The sequence below is a fragment of the Dromiciops gliroides genome, chromosome 6 (assembly GCF_019393635.1).
Source record: "Dromiciops gliroides isolate mDroGli1 chromosome 6, mDroGli1.pri, whole genome shotgun sequence".
In the NCBI taxonomy this organism is placed as follows: domain Eukaryota; kingdom Metazoa; phylum Chordata; class Mammalia; order Microbiotheria; family Microbiotheriidae; genus Dromiciops; species Dromiciops gliroides.
In genome coordinates, this window is record NC_057866.1 from 77,087,370 (window position 1) to 77,107,624 (window position 20,255).

At 41.1% G+C, this 20,255-nt stretch overlaps 2 protein-coding genes across 3 annotated transcripts in view; one reads left to right on the top strand and one right to left on the bottom strand.

Annotated features, from left to right (window-relative positions):
- Positions 1-4,013: 4,013 nt before the first annotated feature.
- Positions 4,014-5,721, bottom strand: LOC122731739. The gene is made up of 2 exons (XM_043972017.1): positions 4,776-5,721; positions 4,014-4,068 (listed from the first exon to the last, which is right to left on the bottom strand). Exon 1 carries the CDS (start codon positions 5,719-5,721, stop codon positions 4,993-4,995), a length of 729 nt encoding a protein of 242 aa, XP_043827952.1. The 3' UTR covers positions 4,014-4,068; positions 4,776-4,992.
- Positions 5,536-20,255, top strand: part of FAM184B (family with sequence similarity 184 member B) — a 119,444-nt gene continuing 104,724 nt past the window's right edge. The window contains exon 1 of one of the 2 annotated variants that reach the window (XM_043972015.1): positions 5,536-5,920. In XM_043972015.1, the coding sequence (XP_043827950.1) occupies positions 5,768-5,920 (153 nt within the window). In that variant the 5' untranslated portion in view covers positions 5,536-5,767. The remainder of the gene's footprint in view (positions 5,921-20,255) is intronic. The other variant, XM_043972016.1, reaches the window with a different exon arrangement.

Below are 20,255 nucleotides of genomic sequence, written 5' to 3' on the forward strand. Positions count from 1 at the left end.
TTGTGGGGCAATGAAGGTTAAGTGACTTGCCCAGGGTCACACAGCTAATAAGTGCTAAGTGTCTGAGATCAAATTTGAACTCAGGTCCTCCTGAATCCAGGGTCAGTGTTTTATCCACTGTACCACCTAGCTGCCCCATCAATTAGCTTTTTTAAAGGGATATTTACTTTGTTCTACCTTTTTTTTTTTTTTTTTTTGCAGGGCACTGGGGGTTAAGTGACTTGCCCAGGGTCACACAGCTAGTAAGTGTCAAGTGTCTGAGGCCGGATTTGAACTCAGGTACTCCTGAATCCAGGGCCAGTGCTTTATCCACTGTGCCACCTAGCCGCCCCCAAAGGGATATTTACTTTGAAGATATAGCTGTGGTGATTAAAATAATTTCAAAAGAGAAAGTTTTGGGGTAAATTACAAACATTTTTATCAATCAAGGCCAGCAGATGGATAAGGCACCTTATCCTTTCCTTCCATCAAAGAGACCTAATGACTACTTTTTTAGGTTTATATGCCTTTGAACAAGAGGTGTTCCATCAAACAGCAATCAACTCTAATTGGTTAACAGTTTAATGAGGGGTGGACTTTACAAAAGAGAAAGGGACTTACTCCAACCAGGGGCTGAGAGTAACATCATGTCATCCCTTAACAGTGAGACTATTTCTACACCCAGACCACTTGAAGTCTTGGGCAATTTAGACAAAAGGGTCTGTCTAAACCCAAACTTGATTGATGGAATTCACTTTAGCCTAGAGATTCCTTGTAAGGTTGGGTGGGGTCAAACAGATGAGAAGGTGTAGCTCAACCTTCAGAAAATGAGGTCTTAAAACAAAGATGGAGAAAAGGAAAAACTCTGAATCTCTCCTAATAGTTAGTTTTTAATAATCATTTAACAATCATTTCTCTCATAGTAAAAAAAAAAAAAACCACAAACGTTTTCCTCTAATAACTTGGGGCCAAACTCTGAGTGAGGTCAGACTTAGCAGTTTCTACATAGCACTGGTCAAACCAAATTCAGTTCCAAATGTGGCATCAGCAATCAGATGAGTCTCCATCTTAGCAACTGCTGTGTTGCCTAGCCTATGAATGCTAGACTGGCTGCAAAATCCATCCTGGACCATATAGTCCCTAATGGCTTGCTCTCCTGACCTCTTGAAACTCACAGTTATATCCCTCAGATTGATGTCCTTTCTCTAAAGCAAAAAACATATACAGAGGCAGGCAAAGAACAATATTTAATATGGCTACATTTCTCCTTGGAGTGAGAGGGACTGAGGCCTCTTCCCTTGAAGCATTGTATCTTACCAGAGTATTATCAGAGGCAAACCAAGAACAGAGGTCCACCGAGAGGAAGAAAGAGGCTGAGGCTGAGTAAGGCCTTTTGAAACTGGCCCAGTTCTGGTTACTGACTGCAGTCAATCTTTTGATTGTCCGCTGTCTGCTAGGTGGTTAGTAGACCGGAACCAGTTACAGAGTACCTACACATGCTGCAATAACTCTCCAAGGCATTTGTATCATATCAAAACTCTCCCAGAATCAGGTTCCCAGGGGGGGGCACTCTGTTCTTGGGCTAGTCCTCTGTTCCACTCTCTATTAACACTGGGATCAAATAGAAAGTCCCCTAATTTGACATTTAAAGCTCTCCATAATCTGACCCTTCTTCCCTTCTGGGTCTCCTTACACTTTAGCCCCCTCCAGACATCCTGTGACCAGCAAACCTGAACTACCTGCTATTTGGTGCAATCAGTGCTCCAACTCCCTTTTTCCTGTGTTTGCACTCGCTGTCCTCCAACTCAGATCTCATCCCACCTCCTGCAAGGATTTCCCAATTAGCTAAATGCTGAAGCATTCCACCCCCAGACTGCTTTCCATCTATTTTGCAAATATTTTCTATGCATCTCATTATATCTAGTGTCTAGCAGAAATTCTGTATCTAGTGTACAGGTTGTCTCTGGGATTAGAATATAAACTCTCTGAAAGCAGGTGCTGGTTTTTTCTCCTTCTTTTTGAAAATCTCCACCACAGTCCTTGGCAGCTACACAACAAACAGCCCACAGCGTGACAACTGAAATATGATGCAGATATCGTTACTATCTCCTCCAACTACAACTTTCCATAAGCAGTTATATTTCATCTGGGCCTTTGTTTGGATTCAACATAAGCTAAAAATTACACATACCATATAAAAATCCTCAGCGAAGCAGTAGGTAGAACATTTGGCCTAGAGTCAAGAAGATCTGAGTTCAAATGTGACCTCAGTCCACAAAATGAGCTGGAGAAGGACATGGCAAACCACTCCAGCATCTTTGCCAGGAAAACCCCAAATGGGATGATGAAGAGTCAAACATAACTGAACAATGTTAAATATGAATGTATGGACCACCTGGATTTGATGGAGGTACCTTAGTATCCAAAAGTATTTTTATGAAACCCTAGGTTAATAGGAACAGAATGTCCTTCAATGAAGCTCCAAACTGAACGCAGGTAGCTAGCTGATAAAAGTCCCCACCCTGTGACTTCTTTCCTCAGAATAGTAAGTCCCTATTTTATGGGCAAATTTGGGCATCCTCACTCATCCTTGCCAAACCCTTTTTTGGAATCCTGTAATCTTATGATGCTTCTGTATTTCCTCCATACTTGTTATCACTGAAATTGTTAAACTGCTTTTGCTTCTGGGTTGAATTTGTATCATATTATTGAAACTGATAACACTCTATAACCAGTGGACAAAAAAATCTTATATACCGTCAGAAAGAGGGAGTCTCTGAGCTCCCTTCTTTGGAAAGGTCTCCAGCATGATCATGTTATATTTCTTCTTGGGACAAAATAAATTGGTATTATGTTTTTTCTGTCTGTCTCTTATCTGGTTTATCCTGTAGGAGACATTATGTTCTCTGATCTGGTTTTGTTCTGTGGAAGACATGTCCCTGTTTATTATTATTATTGTTGTTGTTGTTATTATTATTATTAATTTTAGGAGATATTATAAAATTAAATTCTCTGATCTGTTTATTATTTTTATGGGAGACTGGCAGATAAAAACTATATTTGATTTTCAAAAACAATAACACTCCTTCTATGGTATTTTGATAACTTTCCTTCTTACTCCTGATGGGCTCTTTAATAGATATTTCCTTCACTCAGTCAGTAGGATTTGGATGCAAGTTCTGGCTTCAGACACATTATGGCTGTGTGATTACAGCCATGTCACAGCCTCTCAGAAACTTTTTAAGGCTCTAAATTGCATTACATTGGTAGAGGGAGTTTCCTTATCTGGTTTGAAATCATAAGTCTTGCCCCCAAACCCCCTCAAACCACACACACATAAATGATACTTCATTTTTTAGATCTTTCTTCGGCACTTTAGTCCAATTTATATACCAGCCTTATCATTTCTATTAGACTTTAAACTTCTTGATGCCATACACTAAATCTTATCCATTTTTTGTATTTTTGCTAATAAATATATCCATGAACTCTCAGATCAGTGCAAAATAAATAAATATACAAGACACCAGGGGCGGCTAGGTGGCGCAGTGGATAAAGCACTGGCCTTAGATTCAGGAGGACCTGAGTTCAAATCCAGCTTCAGACACTTGACACTTACTAGCTGTGTGACCTTGGGCAAGTCACTTAACCCTCATTGCCCTAAAAAAAAAAAAAAATATATATATATATATATATATATATATATATATATATATATATATATATATATATATTATATATATATATATATATATATATATATATACATACAAGGCACCAGGGGATACAAAGACAAAAAATAAAAATAAAACACTTCCTTCCCAAAAGAAATTTTGACCTATGTTATTATTTAGAATAACATGACTCATCTAAATGTTAGAGAGAGAAATTGCATAATATTAATATTCTGAAGGGTAGACAGGGCACATGATAATGTTTAATCCAATAAAGTAAGTTCAGGAAAGCAATTCTATAGGACTGTATGTAATATTAAATATTAACCAGGCACACTTTATTATTGATGATTTTATTATTTCCACTTTATTAAAAATTGATCAGGTATCTGTTATTTCCTCTAGCATCAGCCACCTGAAACCACAGAAAGACTTGCATTAAAAATTAGATCGTTTCCCCTTTCCCTGTAATCTCCCCACATCCCAAAGTTGTAATTTAGACTAGTGAAGAGAACTTGAAATCAGAGACCTTGGCCCAGGCAGCAGGTCCGTCCCCCATCCCCCCACCCCCCAACTGAGTAATCTTTATGTAAATCTAACTTCAGGATCTTAGGAACTAGCTCCAACGCCTACTCCTTCAGACACTGGTCCCCTTTGGGAGTTTTCTTGGCTAAGACATTGGAGTGACTTGCCATTTCCTTTAGCTCATTTTACGGATGAGGAATCGAGGCAGAGTTAAGTGACTCGCCCAGGGTCACACGGATATTAAGCATCTGAGGTCAAATTTGAACTCGGGAAGAACAGACTTCCTGCCTCCAGGCCCGGCACTCAATCCACTATGACACCTAGCAACCCCTATCAGCCCGGTTACTTGCCTCTATCTCCCTCTTTATTCATTTTTCAGTCCTCCCTTTCGTTGTTCTTCGATCTCAAACTCCCTCTTTCCCCCCACCCCGTCTGCCTCAAAATTGACACCTCTTATCTGCCCCGCCGCCATGTACAGCTGGCTGAAGGGAAACTCTCCCAACCCCAGCCCAGGTGAGCTTTTCCTCAAGATAGGCGTGGAAAAGCAGACGGATATTCCTACGTGTCATGTTTCCCTTTTCCAGGGTCTCTACGTACCCCCTGCATCTCCCTGAAACGCCTCCGCTTTTCTTCCAAGTCCTCGCTCTCTGAGGCTCCCCTTGCACCATTTCACCGATTCCGCCGCTGTCCCTCGCCTAAGGCGGTCACTCTCAGGCCCTGATTGGTGGCCAAGGCCCTCTCGCATGCCCTCAGGCCACATGCAGCTGCTGCCGCATTCGCTATGTGTCCCACCTTTTGGTAAGCACGCCCTGCGCTAGCCTGCTCGCTGGCTCGGGGCGCCCAGTTCCCTCTCCACCGCCCCTCCAGTCTCCCCTTGCCTCGGCTGAGGTGACCTCGCTAGCTCAGACCCCCAGGTGTACAGGCTGCCGAGCGTGGGCCGCTTTAGCACTTTATTAAGGAGGCTCCCGAGGGTGGAAGCCTCTTTCTCGCACCCTAAAGAGCTGAACCCTCGAGGCCGCGGGGAGAGGCTGCTCTGTTGATTTTGCTGGGAATAGTGGTCCTTTCCCAAAGTATTGGAGCCAAGGAAGAGTAAAGAGGGGAGACCGCGCCCCCGCGGGGGCCTCTGCCTCCACAACGTCCTACCCATCCAGTCCACAACCACGAGCCACAGGGGAGACTGCTTAAAACCATTAGCTCCACAGACGAGTCTCAACAGCCTTCCCCTGGAGCCCAGAATACCCCCCAGCTGCCTGCGGCTGCTCGTGACGGAAGTCCACCCATTGGAGGAGAGATACACGCACACACTGAGGGGGGAAAGCGGTTTGCACATGTTCGCTTTCTCCTGGCTTGGGCTTTTTAGCGGAAAGGTCGGGTTATCTGCAGAGGCGCTAGAGAGGAGGCGAGAGAAGGCTGCTTGGGGGGCTCGGGTCCCTAGGCATTGCCCGGGGCAGCAGACCAGGAGACCTTGGTGCTGCTGGGGGCAGCACTGCAGTAGAGTAGCTATCCTTTTCAAATTGACACAAAAACGCGCGTCCTCGCGCATCCCCACGCCGAGGTGGTCTTAGGAATTAGAGCAACCCCTAAGCCTGATGGCTTCTGCACTGAACAGCAAGATCCACCAGCCCGGGGCATGCAATGGCTCCAAGACAGCTCATCGCAACGGCGGCGGCGGCGGCTCCAGAGAGGAGTACACCCAGGACATCCACGTGAAAATGTGCAAGAAGATCGCCCAGCTCACCAAGGTAAGCTAGGCGCGCGGTCGGAGCCCGGCCGGAGCCGAGCCGGGGCTGGCTCCCTCCCTGCGGCTCTCAGCCTGGCGGTCGAGAGCCTGAGGGTCCCTCGGCCAGCGCCGACCGAGTCCAACCCCTTCTCCGGACTAGGAGAGCACGGCGAATCCAGGGCACAGAAACTTTGTTTCAATGAAATACCTGCGCTAGCCCGAAGGCAGCCAACCGGGCTTGGTGGACTGTGCTCTCCACCCTTGGGTACGTTACAATTAAGAGCAGCAAGCGTCCGTCCCACTAGGATGAAAACAGCGGGTAGAAATGGGCTCCTTCGAAAGGAAACTGCTACCGTGTGTCTGCAGTACATTATTGTATTTGCAGGGGTATTCCCAGGAGTGTAAGGATCGACAAGGTATTGGGCTTTAGTTTTTGCTTGTTTTAATGTATTACTTTGCGCCCACCCCCTTTTGCCAGCCTCGGCTGAAGTATTCGTGCCTGGAATATTGTGACTTAATTGAGTTGCAGTACATTACTGTTCCAGTCATGTGGATTGTTAAATATTTCATCCATCCATTAAACAAATATTTATTGTCATTTGTCCAGAGCCAAGAACATACTAGGCAAGACATTAAACATAGACATAGCCCAATAGGATTACACCCTCCCTGTACAATTATCTTCTGCGTGAGTATAAATGTGGGAAGGCCCAGTTTAACTCATAACCTAGAATTCATGAGACTAGAAAGGACCTTGAGAGGTCACCTAGGCTATTCCCAAGATTTTAAGCCAGGGCCATCACGAGAGAACTCCCCAGATTGTTAGAACAGGGTCTGGATTTGGTCTCAGAGGACTTAGGTTCACATTCCGGTTCTTCTAGGTACACACAAGCAGAAGTCACTTATCCTTAATGAATCTCAGTTTCCTTATCTGCAAAATAAATGAGTTGAACTGGAACTAGTTGATCGCTATGTCCTTCCTATCCTGACTCCTGTAATTCTAAAAAAATGTCACATCTGCCTTAGGTTATCCATTCCAATGATTTAGAACCCTCATTATTAGAAAATCCTTCTAGGTAACTAACCGAAGAACATCTGGTCGTTCCCCTTCTTCTGAATAGAAAAGTCTATTGCACTTTCATTCATACTGGTGTGGTGGACAGAGCACTGGACATGGACACTTGCTAGGTGTATGTCTTTGAGAAAATCGCTTGACCACAGTCTGCCTCAGTTTCCTTAACTATGTAATGAGAATTATAGTACTAACTTAGAAGGAATTGAATGAGATATTTGTTAATCACTTCCTCCATGCCTGGCTCATAGTGGGCATTTAATACATGCTTTTTCCTTCCTTCAAACCATTTCTGTATCTAGTATTGACTAACAGGCTTTCTCCAGGGGTCCCTTACTGAAGCAACCTGCCTTACTAGGATGGTGGATTTGGAGATCTTAGAGGCCATTTGGTGTAACCCATTCATTTCTCAGATAAGAAAACAGATACCTACAGATTGCTTATAGGTCACACAAGCAGTGGGTTTGTGGGGCCAGAACTCAGCTCCTGGTCTTCTGACTCCCAATTCCAGTGTCCTTCCATCTCTGCCTCTTTCCTCATCTACCTTACATTTCTCATTATTGTGATCTGCTCTCCTGGGCTGCTTTCCCTTGCATTACCAAGGCTTTTGGGGGAATGATGGGCCATTCTCCTCCCAGAAAGCAAGACTGTCCTTCCTGCTGCCACGCTCACTCTCTTTGTACTATATCCCCACATGAATTTGCTCCAAGCATATTTTAGCTAGTAAATAATAAGCATTTATTAAGCTTCTAGTATATGCTGACGATTGTACTGGTCACCAGAGACACAAAGACAAAAGTGAAACGGTTCCTGCCCTCAAAAAGCTTACATTCTAAGAGGGGAAACAATATGCACATAAATGGGTATATATAAAATAGATACATGGTAACCTTGAAAGGGAAGGTTGGGGTTGAAAGCAAGAAAGGTTTCATTCAGAAGGTGACATTTAAGGTGAGAACAAGGAGGGAATAAATGCATCCTAGTCATGGGGGCAACACAACCTCTTTCGGCAGTGTTACACAAAGACATTGAATAGAATATTGCCTAGTGTGGGACAGCAGAAAGACTAGTTTGGCTGGGCTGTAGAGTACATTATGGCTGGGAAAGGAGGATGGTACAAAATAGTGAAGAGCTTTAAATTCCAAACAGAGGAGACTATATTTGATACTGAGTGAGGGGTGAGGGTGGGGGTGGAGACATGATCTGCATTTTTAAAAAGTCGATTTGCTGGCTATATGGAGAGTAAATGGGTCGAGGAGAGACTTTAGGCAGATTTATCAATTAGGAGGCTATTGCAATAGTCTGGAGGTAATGAGTGCTTTACAGCATTATATTAATGTAAAATAATTTGTTTTTGGCTAAATTGTAGATTCTTTTAGTGCTACTTTGTTTACCAAGAACTGCCTCTACAAATCAGCTGCTACTATGTTTTATTTGTGTAAACGTGACCTTTTGAAATGATAATCAACTAACCCAGGAATATTGTGACAAAAATACATTCTAATGAATTTTTATTACATAAAGACATTAAAAAATTGAGTAAATTTTCTAATATGTCAAAATCTGTGTTCTGAGACAGCCATAGCATAAATGGAAGAAATGTTGGGTTTTGAAGCATAGAGTATAGGTTATAATCCTGTTTCTACTGATTACTATTTATCAGTCAGACATAAAACATTTATTAAGTGCCTACTGTGTGTCAGCTACTGTGCTCAAGGATGGACCTTGTGTGACCTTGATCAAGTAAATTCATGTCTCCCATTCTCAGCTTCTTCACATGTAAAATGAAGATCTTTAAGATCATCTCCAGCTCTAAATCCTATGACTCTGTGACATTCAGGTGGTCTCCTAGGCAGTTACTATTCTCTAATGTGTTTGTAGATAAGGTAAGGTTGATTTAGAGTAATTTGGGGCCAGAAAAAATCAACAAGATTCCCAGAATAGTCTCAATTTTTATTGTTGGGTCATTGATGGAGGAGAGGGCATTTGGAATCTGACAAGGCTTTGACACCATAGCCACAGAGAAAGTTAGGGGATATGCAAGCCCAGAAACATCAAGAAGATTCCCCTTTGTTATACTATCACTATCTATTCCCAGAGAGAAATGGAAGAAAGAACCCCCTCCATATGCTGCTTCCCCCCCCCTTCCAATCCCCTCTTTTGCTATTGTATTGATAACCAGAAGGCATAGCCACAGTGATCTTCCTTCATTCCAGTTTTATGTTGGGATAGAATGAATGGACTTCCCCATTCCTCCAGGATAGCTTCTTGCAGTGTAACTGGCTTAATTTCTAATGATACCTTCAGCCTCTCCCATTTCTTTCCCCATTCCTCCTAACCCAAACCTCTCAGGTTTCTTGTGACATTACTGTACTCTGGCTCTGATCCCAGACTAGTGAGGCTAGGAACAAGTGTCTTGAATTGACTTTCCATTTTCTAAGGGGGAGGGGAGAAGCACTCTGTGGTGACTCTTTGTGTCTCTGTTTTAAGAAAACTCTAAGTTTTATGTTTAAAGGATTCCTTAAAATGATTTCTTCTGGAAAATCCATTTCCCTACTTCATGGTATGAACTAGTTTTATAAATTCAAACTCTGTATCAGAGGATAGTATAAAAGTTATTGGTTGTTAAAGTAATCAGTGTAAACAAAAATTTTAGGATTAGTGTACTATACTAATCACACACCCAATCTGGTCAAAGAAATTTAAAATGTATACAGTGGGTGCTTTTCAATCTTCTTTCCAGAGGGAAATCTTTTAGGGAAATTTCTGATTAGAGGTAGGGAGAAACAATGGAAGGATTTTTTCACAGACCAGCAGCATCATGCAATTAAGCAATTTTTCTCCCATTTTTGTGTGTGTCTGCTGCAGAGGATAGAAAAGAAAAATAGAAATAGTCCTGAGAGATGTTAGCAGGAGAGGATATACTCTATTATACTTTTCCTCAATCCTCCACAGAGATTGAATGAGATGGTCAGAGACTGGAAATTGAGGTGATTAGAGGGTTATTAACTGAATAAGAAAGTTGGTGGCAGTCAGAGGATTCTTGCTTCAGAATTGTTAGCTAGTAGAGAATTTTCAAGGGTTTTTCATACTAAAGTAGCCTGAAGCTGTGGAACAACAGATGCATCAAGAAAGATTTTTTTTTTTTGCTCTAAGAGAAACAAAGTGAGTTACAGAAAAGCATGCTACGGGGCAGCTAGGTGGCGCAGTGGATAGAGCACCAGCCCTGGATTCAGGAGGACCTGAGTTCAAATACAGACTCAGACACTTGACACTTACTAGCTGTGTGACCCTGGGCAAGTCATTTAACCCTCATTGCCCTGCAAAAAAAAATAAGAATAAGAATAAAAAAAGAAAGAAAAAATAGCTGTTCAGCAAAACTAAGCAACACATTGTAGAAGTAGAAAGGATAGAACCAGAGCAGCCAATATAGGTGGGAAACATGGAATCAAGAGGCAGCTGTATTCTCAAGTCAGTTAATAATGTCTTAATAACTCCTTAAAACATTTGCAAAATGCTTTTAGAAGCAATTTCACATTTAACAAGCAAGCATTCTGATCTCCATTTAAAAGATGAGAAAACTGAGGTTCTTAGCAGTTTCGTGATTCTGAAGGCCTTAGGGACAGAAAGAATTCAAATTTCCTAATGAGTCCAGTTCTTGGAGTTTTCTAAAGTTTTGCAGTAGAAGCTTTACCGTTGGAAACATGTCTTAATCTTGGAATGGAGCTTCTTTTGGTGAGAAATAATGGAAAAGCATTTATTAAAGTACTTACTCTTTTCCAAGCACTACCTAAAGTTTAGACACAATAGAAAGGCAAAATAGAAGAATAATACACTCCCTACTTTCAAGGAGCTCATATTGTAATAGAGGGAGAGGCAGTACATAGAGGAGGACTGCGCTATAGGGTAGATGTTAAGGCCCAGTGGTTAAGAGGGCACTGTAGTAGGATAGATGGTAAGACACTTTGTTTAGGAAGAAAAGGTGGTAGTACAAATGGTGAAGCTCTAGGTTCATCCCTTTGTCTACCAGAAAGGGTGCATATGATTGAACATCTCGTTATTCAAGAGGAAGGGGAAGTGCGGGCTTTGTAGACAAGGTTGTGGTACAGCCCCAGTCATCGTGCTGCTATCCCTTGCCCTGTTCTAACCACGTCCACCACCCAGGACTTTATGGAGAACTGCACTCTTATTATAACTGAAATCTATGCACCTAGCATCAGCTAAGCCAACAAAGAATTATTGTAATGGATCAGAAGGGATTTGGGGAGATGTCATATTCAACAAGGGTGTACAAATAGAAGTTGGGAAGTTCAGTTTAACCAATCAGACAAGGATAACATCTGGCTTACAAAAGTTTGAGATTCAATATGCGGGGCAAAGAAACAAAAATGGAATATATTGACAATATAAGCCTCTTCTTACCTTCCTTCCCAGCCTTCTTCCCACCTTACTCCTTTGTATTCTTTGATCCAGTGACCCTGTCCTCCTTGCTGTTAACCCTCTCCTTTTCCCTCTCCCTATCTCTCTCTTCTCTGTCCTTTTTCTTTCTTTTTTTTTTTTCCGGGGCAATGGAGGTTAAGTGACTTGCCCAGGGTCACACAGCTAGTAAGTGTCAAGTGTCTGAGGCCGGATTTGAACTCAGGTCCTCCTGAATCCAGGGCTGGTGCTTTATCCACTGTGCCACCTAGCTGCCCCTTCTCTTTCCTTTTTCAAAGCCTGCTTCCCATGCTTGAAATGCCTCGCTCCTCATTCCCACCTACTAGTTTCAATGGTTTCTCTCACATCTCCCTACCTTCTGCAGGAAGCCTTTCACAGCCCTTACTCTCTGAGATTGCCCCCAATTTGTTCTGTATAGATCTGGTTTGTACATGGTGGTTCACATGTTCTCTCATTAGAATTTTTCTCTTTTGCCTTTCCTGGTGTTCTCAGTAATCATGCCCACTGCTTAGCATAGTATGTGGCACATAGTAAGCTTTTTTTTTTTAAAGTGAGGCAATTGGGGTTAAGTGACTTGCCCAGGGTCACACAGCTAGTAAGTGTTATGTGTCTGAGGCCGGATTTGAACTCAGGTACTCCTGACTCCAGGGCTGGTGCTCTATCCACTGAGCTACCTAGCTGCCCCACATAGTAAGCTTTTAATAAATGCTAGTTGACTGACTGAAGTGAACTCTTTTTTGGTTGTTTGCCTTTCTTTGAATCTCAGCACTTGGCAAAGTGCCAGGCACATAGTAGGCACTTAATAACTATTTCCTTCTTTCTTGTGTAAAAAGTTTTCATAAAGTGCTATGTAACTATGAGCTTATTTTTCTTGTAATTATGAAATGAAAAACTCTCCAAATTAAATTTGTAAATTGGAGCATCTATGTTAACCAGTGTCTGTGATTACATAGTGCTTTGTATTTAGTAAAAGCTGAATAAATGTTTATTGATTGACTAATTGGTTTTAGTGGTTAAAGCAGGCCAAGGATCTTTTATTCTCAGGTTCCCTTCTAGAATTTCAGATTCTCTTATTCTAAGAAATCATCTAACCCTACCCCCTAATCAGAGAGTAAGAGACAAAGCCAAGGCTAGAACTTGAGTAGAAGTCTAGGGGGTCACAGATTACTTCTCTTACCAACTGAATTGGAAGTAGTCATAATAAGAACTTGGTGAAATCCATTCCTTATGCTAGAAAAAACTCAAAGTGTATGCCCCAAGCATAGCAAAGTCATCTCTGTATATGTTAAGGGCAAAATATATCCATTGTAATGGGCACAAGTAATTCTGAGCAGCAAGTGGGTGCCATTCATGCTTTGTTGTTGTTGCTGTTGTTGTTTTAAATGAGTCATGAATGTGTCCAATGAGAGGGGAGGCCCACTGGGGAGTGGAAAGCTCTGCTTCATGTCTCTGATTGGGAATGTCAGTCGAATTGTGTTGAGGCAGCAGTAATGAGTGCCTGCAGCCACTGAAGCTGGGCCGGCAGCTGACATTTGAGCACTGTGTTTTTATGGCATGTGGGTGTGGAGGGTTTTATTGCGCTTACTGACTATTTCTACTTCACTAAAAATACTGTCATGCCTGCAGGAACATGCTTGGGTACATATGTTTAAGCATTCTATGCAAGTCTGCTTCAGAATTCTCACTATTAAAGAGTACAGTTCCAGTTTCTATCCTATAAAATTATTAATTTAATGGTACAATTTATAGATTAAGTGGGGCTTTTCACAAGACAATATGATATTGCACGAAATGGTTTCTCCGAATCTTAAGGTTTCCATTGTAGGGAAACTTAGTAATCAACACATCTTAGTTGAGGGCCTGCTCTTTGCTTATCATTTTCAGGTACCTATAATGGACTTTCCTAATAAAGAATTGCTACAGACATGGACACCATATCCATGCTGCTCCTAAAATTACAATTCCATTGGTCCAGCCATTATTGAAATCAAATTGGACCTAGACTTTAAAAATCATTAAACTATCCATCCATACCTTTTGATATAGAAATGCCACTCTTAGACCTATACCTCCAAAAATATTAAAGAAAGAAGAAAAGGACCCATATGTTAAAATATTTACAGTAGCTTTTTTCATATTATCAAAATCTAGAAACTAAGGGGGAGCCCACCTATTGGAGAATGACTAAACAAATTATGGTAGATAAATATAATGGAATATTATTGCCTCACGAAAAATGATGAAACCATTTCTGAGGACGTTTCAAACTTTGAACTGATGCAGAATGAAGTAAGCAGAACTAGGAAATAATAAAGAAAATACAATAAAGAAAAACAATTTTGAAAGACTTAAGAATTCTGATCATTGCAATCATATATAGTGAGTCCAGGAGATTGAAGATGAATCCTGCTTCCCATATCCTACCAGAGAAGTAATGGACTTAAAATTTGGAATGAGACATTTTTGGATATGGCAAATATGAAAATTTGTTTTTCTGGACTATGAATATTTGTTATGAGGGTTTTATTTTTTTAATTATTCAAATGGGAGAGGGAAGTGAACAGGAGAGATAATAAATATATATAAAAATAAAATAAAATACTAATTCCAACACATTTAGATCATTTGAGAAGGAGTGAAAGGGAGGAAATGACCAATCTTGGGAGGGGAAATGTGTCCAAAAGGGAGAATATCTAAAATATTCTCCATCAATTGGGAAGGGAAATGTAGCTCAAAGAAAGGAGTCTAGTAATCAAAAACTATTGACCCAATGACTTCTCTTTTCCTTTACACACATACATACATACTGTAACGATTGGAATAATGCCACCTGCTGGATACTTACTGTAGAAGAGTTCTGCCCATGAAGGGAAGGTCTTTGAGGGCAAGACCAGGAGTCTTTTCTTCAGGATTCAGGAAGTGACGCGGACTAGTGGGAGGAGGAAGGAAGAGACTGGCGCTCAGTCTCGGGCTCTTTCCTGAGGACGCTGGCGGAGAAGGGAGCTAGAAATGTGCTCTCCCTTTAATAGATAGGAATCTAGGCCTTTCTCTCTCTCTTTACCAAATTCTTATTCTCCTTAATAAATGCTTAAAAGTCTAACTCTTGCTAAAGCTTATAATTTATTGGCGACCACTCATTAGATATTTTAGACAGACTAGCTAGAATTTTAGCCCTTAACAATACATAAATACACATATACATATGATATAGGTGGCTCTGATGCTGTTTAAGTCATTAAGATCCCTAAGGCTCAGCTTTCCTGTCTATATGCCAGGGATGATAACATTCATATTCTATACCTTCTGGGATTGTTGTCATTAGAGTGCTTGTTAGACTCTAAAGCATCTGTACATGTACATTATTATTAGTGGCCATTGCTGGGAAGCGAGCCTACCATTCATTCCTGCCACCTTCTCTGACTCGGACACAGTCAGCTCTACCTTCTTGTAGTAGAGGACACCTCAGTGGTGAATATGATATAGCAAACACTGGAAATCCTTTCAGACATCATGTCTCATGGTAAAATTCTCAAAGAAAAGCTTGTTAATACCTGGGGAAACATTTCACAGCCTTTTCCCAAAGCAGACTCTCCTAAAAAGAATTTATAATTTAAAGTAGTTTATAATGGTAAATTTAAATTTATATAGCACTTTAGGTGCTTAGGTGGAGGAGGAACTGAGTTCAAATCTGTCCTCAGACACTTGACACTAACTAGCTGTGTGACCCTGGGCAAGTAAGTCACTTATCCCTTGTTTCATCAAGGAAACACTCCATGTTCCTCGAAGAAACAAAGGGGGAAATGTGATAAAATAATGGAATTTGGCAGACACCCAGGGGTCCCACCTGAATGAAAAAGGAATGCTCGCTGAGGGGAGCAGATCTTTTCTGGTGAGCTTCCGGGAAGAGACCACTGAGAGGCCACACAGCTGTTTCCTATTGAAACTATGTACCCCAGGTGGTGAGTTAATAAAAATGAATCCAGCTCTTTGAATTAGCTGAGCTGGAAGCAAGTTTGGGGATTGTGTTGGTCTTTGCTAGAGCCAGGGAGATTATCCATTTTCCTCTTTCCCTATTCCCTTGTCATTGACTTAATTAATTTCACCTTTGCTGTGTATTTTGTTCCCATTAATAAAACCTGATTTGTTTGTGGAAAAGAGGCTGTCGATCCCCTTTCTTATTGGCCTGGGAGAAATAACTAAAAAAGGCAGTTCAGAGGGTAGGAAACTTTAGATCTAGAGGTCCTTCATTATTTTCTGAACCCCAATATTACAGCAAGCCACCCAATCAACTCTCCCCATATTAAATTTGGCCCCTACACCCTCATTGCCCCATTAATATGCGTGTGTATGTATATACATATAACTTTTTTTTGTTTGTTTTTTGCAGGGCAGTGGGGGTTAAGTGACTTGCCCAAGGTCACACAGCTAGTAAGTGTCAAGTGTCTGAGGCCGGATTTGAACTCAGGAACTCCTGAATCCAGGGCCAGTGCTTTATCCACTATACCACCTAGCCGCCCCCTTACATATAACTTTTAAAGTTTGCCAAGGTTGCCTCACAACCTTGTGATTTGTGGCCCTGTTTTGCTGAGGAGGAAACTCAGGTTCAGAGCGAGTTGATTTAATTTGCCCAGGTTCATGTGGGTAGGAATGATCAGTGCTAGGAGATAAATTTAGGGTCCTGACTGGTCTTTCCATTACACCATGCTTAGAGGAGACTGTTGGATAAAGTCTAAGGGACTCTTCCCATTCTAATGTGATCCATATTAAGCCACACACATGCATAGAACTTAGCAAACCATAAAACCTGTCATTTCAAATGGTTTATGCTTTATTGGTATTTTGGTTTCTCCCCCAACTCCTAACACTAGAACATTTCAGCCAGAACAAAACACGATTGTAAGAAACTATGGTGTTGTTTCATCTAAACTATAATGGTTGTCATGATGGTGGCTGACTGTTCTTATTCTCACCTTTGCAAAAGCTGTTGTGAAATACGCTCTTTGAAATGCTTTTTTATACTGTTGTCAGCCTCTTGAGAAAGGAATTATAGAGAAAAGTCTCCCAAGTTGCCCTTAGGTAGCAAGTGAATAATATCCTCTCACAATTCACTGAATAGTTAGGATTGAAGAACACACGAGCAATTCTTCTTGTCTTTAGCTAATTTGGTTCCTGTCACTGGACCATCAGGCTGATGGTCTCCAGAAGCAGCAATATAATTTAATTTAATTTAAACCTTTACAAGTTAAACTTAGGGGCAGCTAGGTGGCACAGGGGCTAGAGCACTGGCCCTGGATTCAGGAGGACCCGAGTTCAAATCCAGACTCAGACACCTGACACTAGCTGTGTGACCCTGGGCAAGTCACTTAAGCCCAATTGCCTCAACAAAAAAAGAAAAGAAAGAAATAAAACTAAAAAACTTTCTTCCATCTGACACTAGATCTCTAGGAGTAGTAACTTACCCACTTGACTTCTGAAGTAACAATTTATTAGGGTGGATACAAACTGCAGTTGACTCCTTTTCAAGAATGACACAATCTCTGATGTCCCCCAGAAAAGTATTTTTCCTTCCCTCCTTTATTCCCAGTGGACTGGTTGGTGCCTGAAATTACACAATCAAAGCATAATTTAATACTTTAGTTTTTTAACCAACTTGGTTCCTTCCAGTACTCTAAGGAAAAAGCGATCATATTGATATGGGTATTCCCTCTAAAGATGAAGATCCCCGTGATTCTCCTGTGATTCAACCTTGTGATTCTCATCTATGTCCTCTAATAAGATAGGGGGTCCTTCCTCCAACGCTATCTTGTCCCTCCCAAATTGCTGTGGGTCTTCCTCAGGTTCTTTTCATATTTCATGGCTGAGTAAAGTATATGGATTGTTCATTGGTTATTCCTTTCTCACCAGCCCATCTTTTCTTCCAGTCATACCCTTCTTTAACAACCTCCTATATCTGTATGAATATCCTGGGGAATTCCTTATTGCTAATGTATTACAGGGGGCAGCTAGGTGGTACAGTAGATAGGAGCATTGGGCCTGAAGTCAGAAAGACCAGAGTTCAAATATGACTTCAGATGCTCACTAGCTGTGTGATCCTGGATAAGTCACTTAACCTGTACCTGCATAAAACTAGAAAAGGATATGGCAAACCACTTCAGTATCCTTGCCAAGAAAACCCCATGGACAACAATAGGTCCACACAGGATCATGAAGAGTCAAACATGACTGAACAACAATGACAATGTATTGTAGTCTGTCACATGCATCATGTACTTATCCATTGTCATTTGGGTGGTCCTCAATTTCATTTGAACAGAGATTAGTCATAAAATATCATTAGAAGAGTAGGCCTTTGTTTCATAGGGAAAGTTGAGGTCATTAAAAAAAGAACCCGGGGGCAGCTAGGTGGCACAGTGGATAAAGCACTGGCCCTGGATTCAGGAGTTTCTGAGTTCAAATCTGGCCTCAGACACTTGACACTTACTAGCTGTGTGACCTTGGGCAAGTCACTTAACCCCCATTGCCCCACCAAAAAAAAAAAAAAAGGAGGTAAAAAAAAAATCCAACAAGAAACACGGAAAATGTTTGGGGCAGCTAGGTGGCGCAGTGGATAGAGCACCGGCCCTGGAGTCAGGAGTACCTGAGTTCAAATCTGGCCTCAGACACTTAACGCTTACTAGCTGTGTGACCCTGGGCAAGTCACTTAACTCCAATTGCCTCACTAAAAAAAAGAACCCAACAATATTTTCTTAAAAGAAGTTCAGCTTTTTCTCCTCATTATCTTAAATTCTGGGCCCAACTGATTATCCATTGATAGTATCCATCTATATATACTGATGAAAACTTCTGCCTGGACAATAGGCATTGTCCACTGGTTTTTACTCTGTGGAGAGTTAGGTCAAATTTTCTAGAATGATTAGGGATTTCATTGAGGAGGTTCTGCAATGTTCAGAGCTAATACAACATCATCCACAGTCTAAGTATCTAGAAGATCTCACTATTTAACAGGAATCCCTTCTCAACTTAAACTTTGTACTGAAGTTGAAAAAAATGCACATATTTCTTGGATCTAAACTATATGTCATTATCAGTCACACCTTAGTTTGAAGGATGCAAACATGCTCTCGTTTTGTTGTTTCTCTTCCTGTATGTTTTTTGTTTCTCCAGCTCGATTAGGAGACTCTCTACATCCCAGTGCTCTACACAAATATATTCCATAAATGTATATTGATGATGACAAGGGCATGTAATGAGGCTAGGAGAAAATAACATAAATATAATGGAAAGGGGTGAGAGTCAGGTGCCAAGAGGGATAGGACAAAATGGAGAATGAAGATTCAAAGACAAATTTATCTTGCTTAACAATTTTCCTTAAGTCTGATTCTGAGTCTAAGAAAATGGAAAAGAACTTGCATTTCTATTCATTTTACCACAACCATGACTGATGGAGAACTGGCCAACCTTTGCATTTCTTCAGGACTATTCTAGCCCATCACAAATGGAATGTTTTAAGAGACAAGAAAATGGCAAATTCCAGTAAAGTGCTTATCATTAAATACAGTACACCTTTTATGTAAGATCAGGACTGAGCAAGTAACCTTTTTTTTTTTTTGTGGGGCAATGGGGGTTAAGTGACTTGCCCAGGGTCACACAGCTAGTAAGTGTCAAGTGTCTGGCAAGTAACCTTTAAAAGTTGGGGAAAATGGGTCAGTTTTCTTTTAAGGGAGAAATTGATAGGGCAGAAAAGAGCTAGGAACATTTTCAACATTCATTTAGGGAGGCTTTTCTGCTCCTTACTGCCAAGAAACCTCCATCCAAACTTGATATTCCTGCCTTTGGGGCTCTTTGGAGCAGAGCCCATTAGTCACAAAGAAATCTATTAAATTATCTGATGATAAAACCGTAATAAATATGAGAGGATTAGAACAAAATTGTGGAATTTGTTGGGTGTGGAATGGGAAACTAATTTAAAGGCAGGCCTCAGGAAAGTACTAAACTCATTACCTTTACTGAGTCCCTTCTGGTCTAGTCTGCTTTCATTGCCAAGTGCTGGGTCAGCATTCCTGAGTGCCCTGGTGGCTCATTGACAAGTTGTCTCTAGAGAAAATAGTCAGCAGAGGAAGGGAACAAAGAAACAAGACATAACTCTGTATCTAACATTCCATGTTAGAGATGGAAGACATATTTAGTGAATTATCTTCTCCATGGTCCTCAGACTTCTGGTGATGGCAGAATGCTTTCATCATCCTCATCCTCATCACCGTCATTATTGTTTAATATTAGAATTGATTGACACATTTTATTTGGATACAACAGGTGCATTACAACAAACACAAAGATCCCCTGATAAACTTCATTTCCCAAAATGGAAACAAGAACTGAGTCCTTTAACTGGCAGTTTATGGGACTAACTTTGGCATTTGCATTAGATGAGTATTTTATTGTCACAGTCATTATCCTTTTGACTCTGATTTTGTTACTATTCACTTTATACACATCTTCCCATGTTTCTTTGAATTCTTTGTATTTGTCGTAGCTGATAGCACAGTAATATGTGAGAGGCAGCATGGTATAAGTGAAGGGGTCAGGAAGACCTGGATTAAAATCCCACTTTCAACATTTATTAGCTGTTTGACCCTGGACAATTCACCTAACTGCTCTGTGCCTTAGTTTCTTCATCTATAGAATAGAGGCACTCCAAGGTGCCTTCCAGTTCTAAATCTATGATTCCATAATTGTGAGGAGTGTGGCATAGGGCAGTTAGAAAAAAACCCCACAGATTTGGGGATACTCAGCTTTTTACCAATTATGTGAATATGATTGAGTAAATTCAGGACATCTGTTTAGCTGT

Bases quoted from the DNA above. Each gene is read 5' to 3' on its own strand.
- LOC122731739 (XM_043972017.1), bottom strand. From the start codon at position 5,721: ATGCGCGAGGACGCGCGTTTTTGTGTCAATTTGAAAAGGATAGCTACT.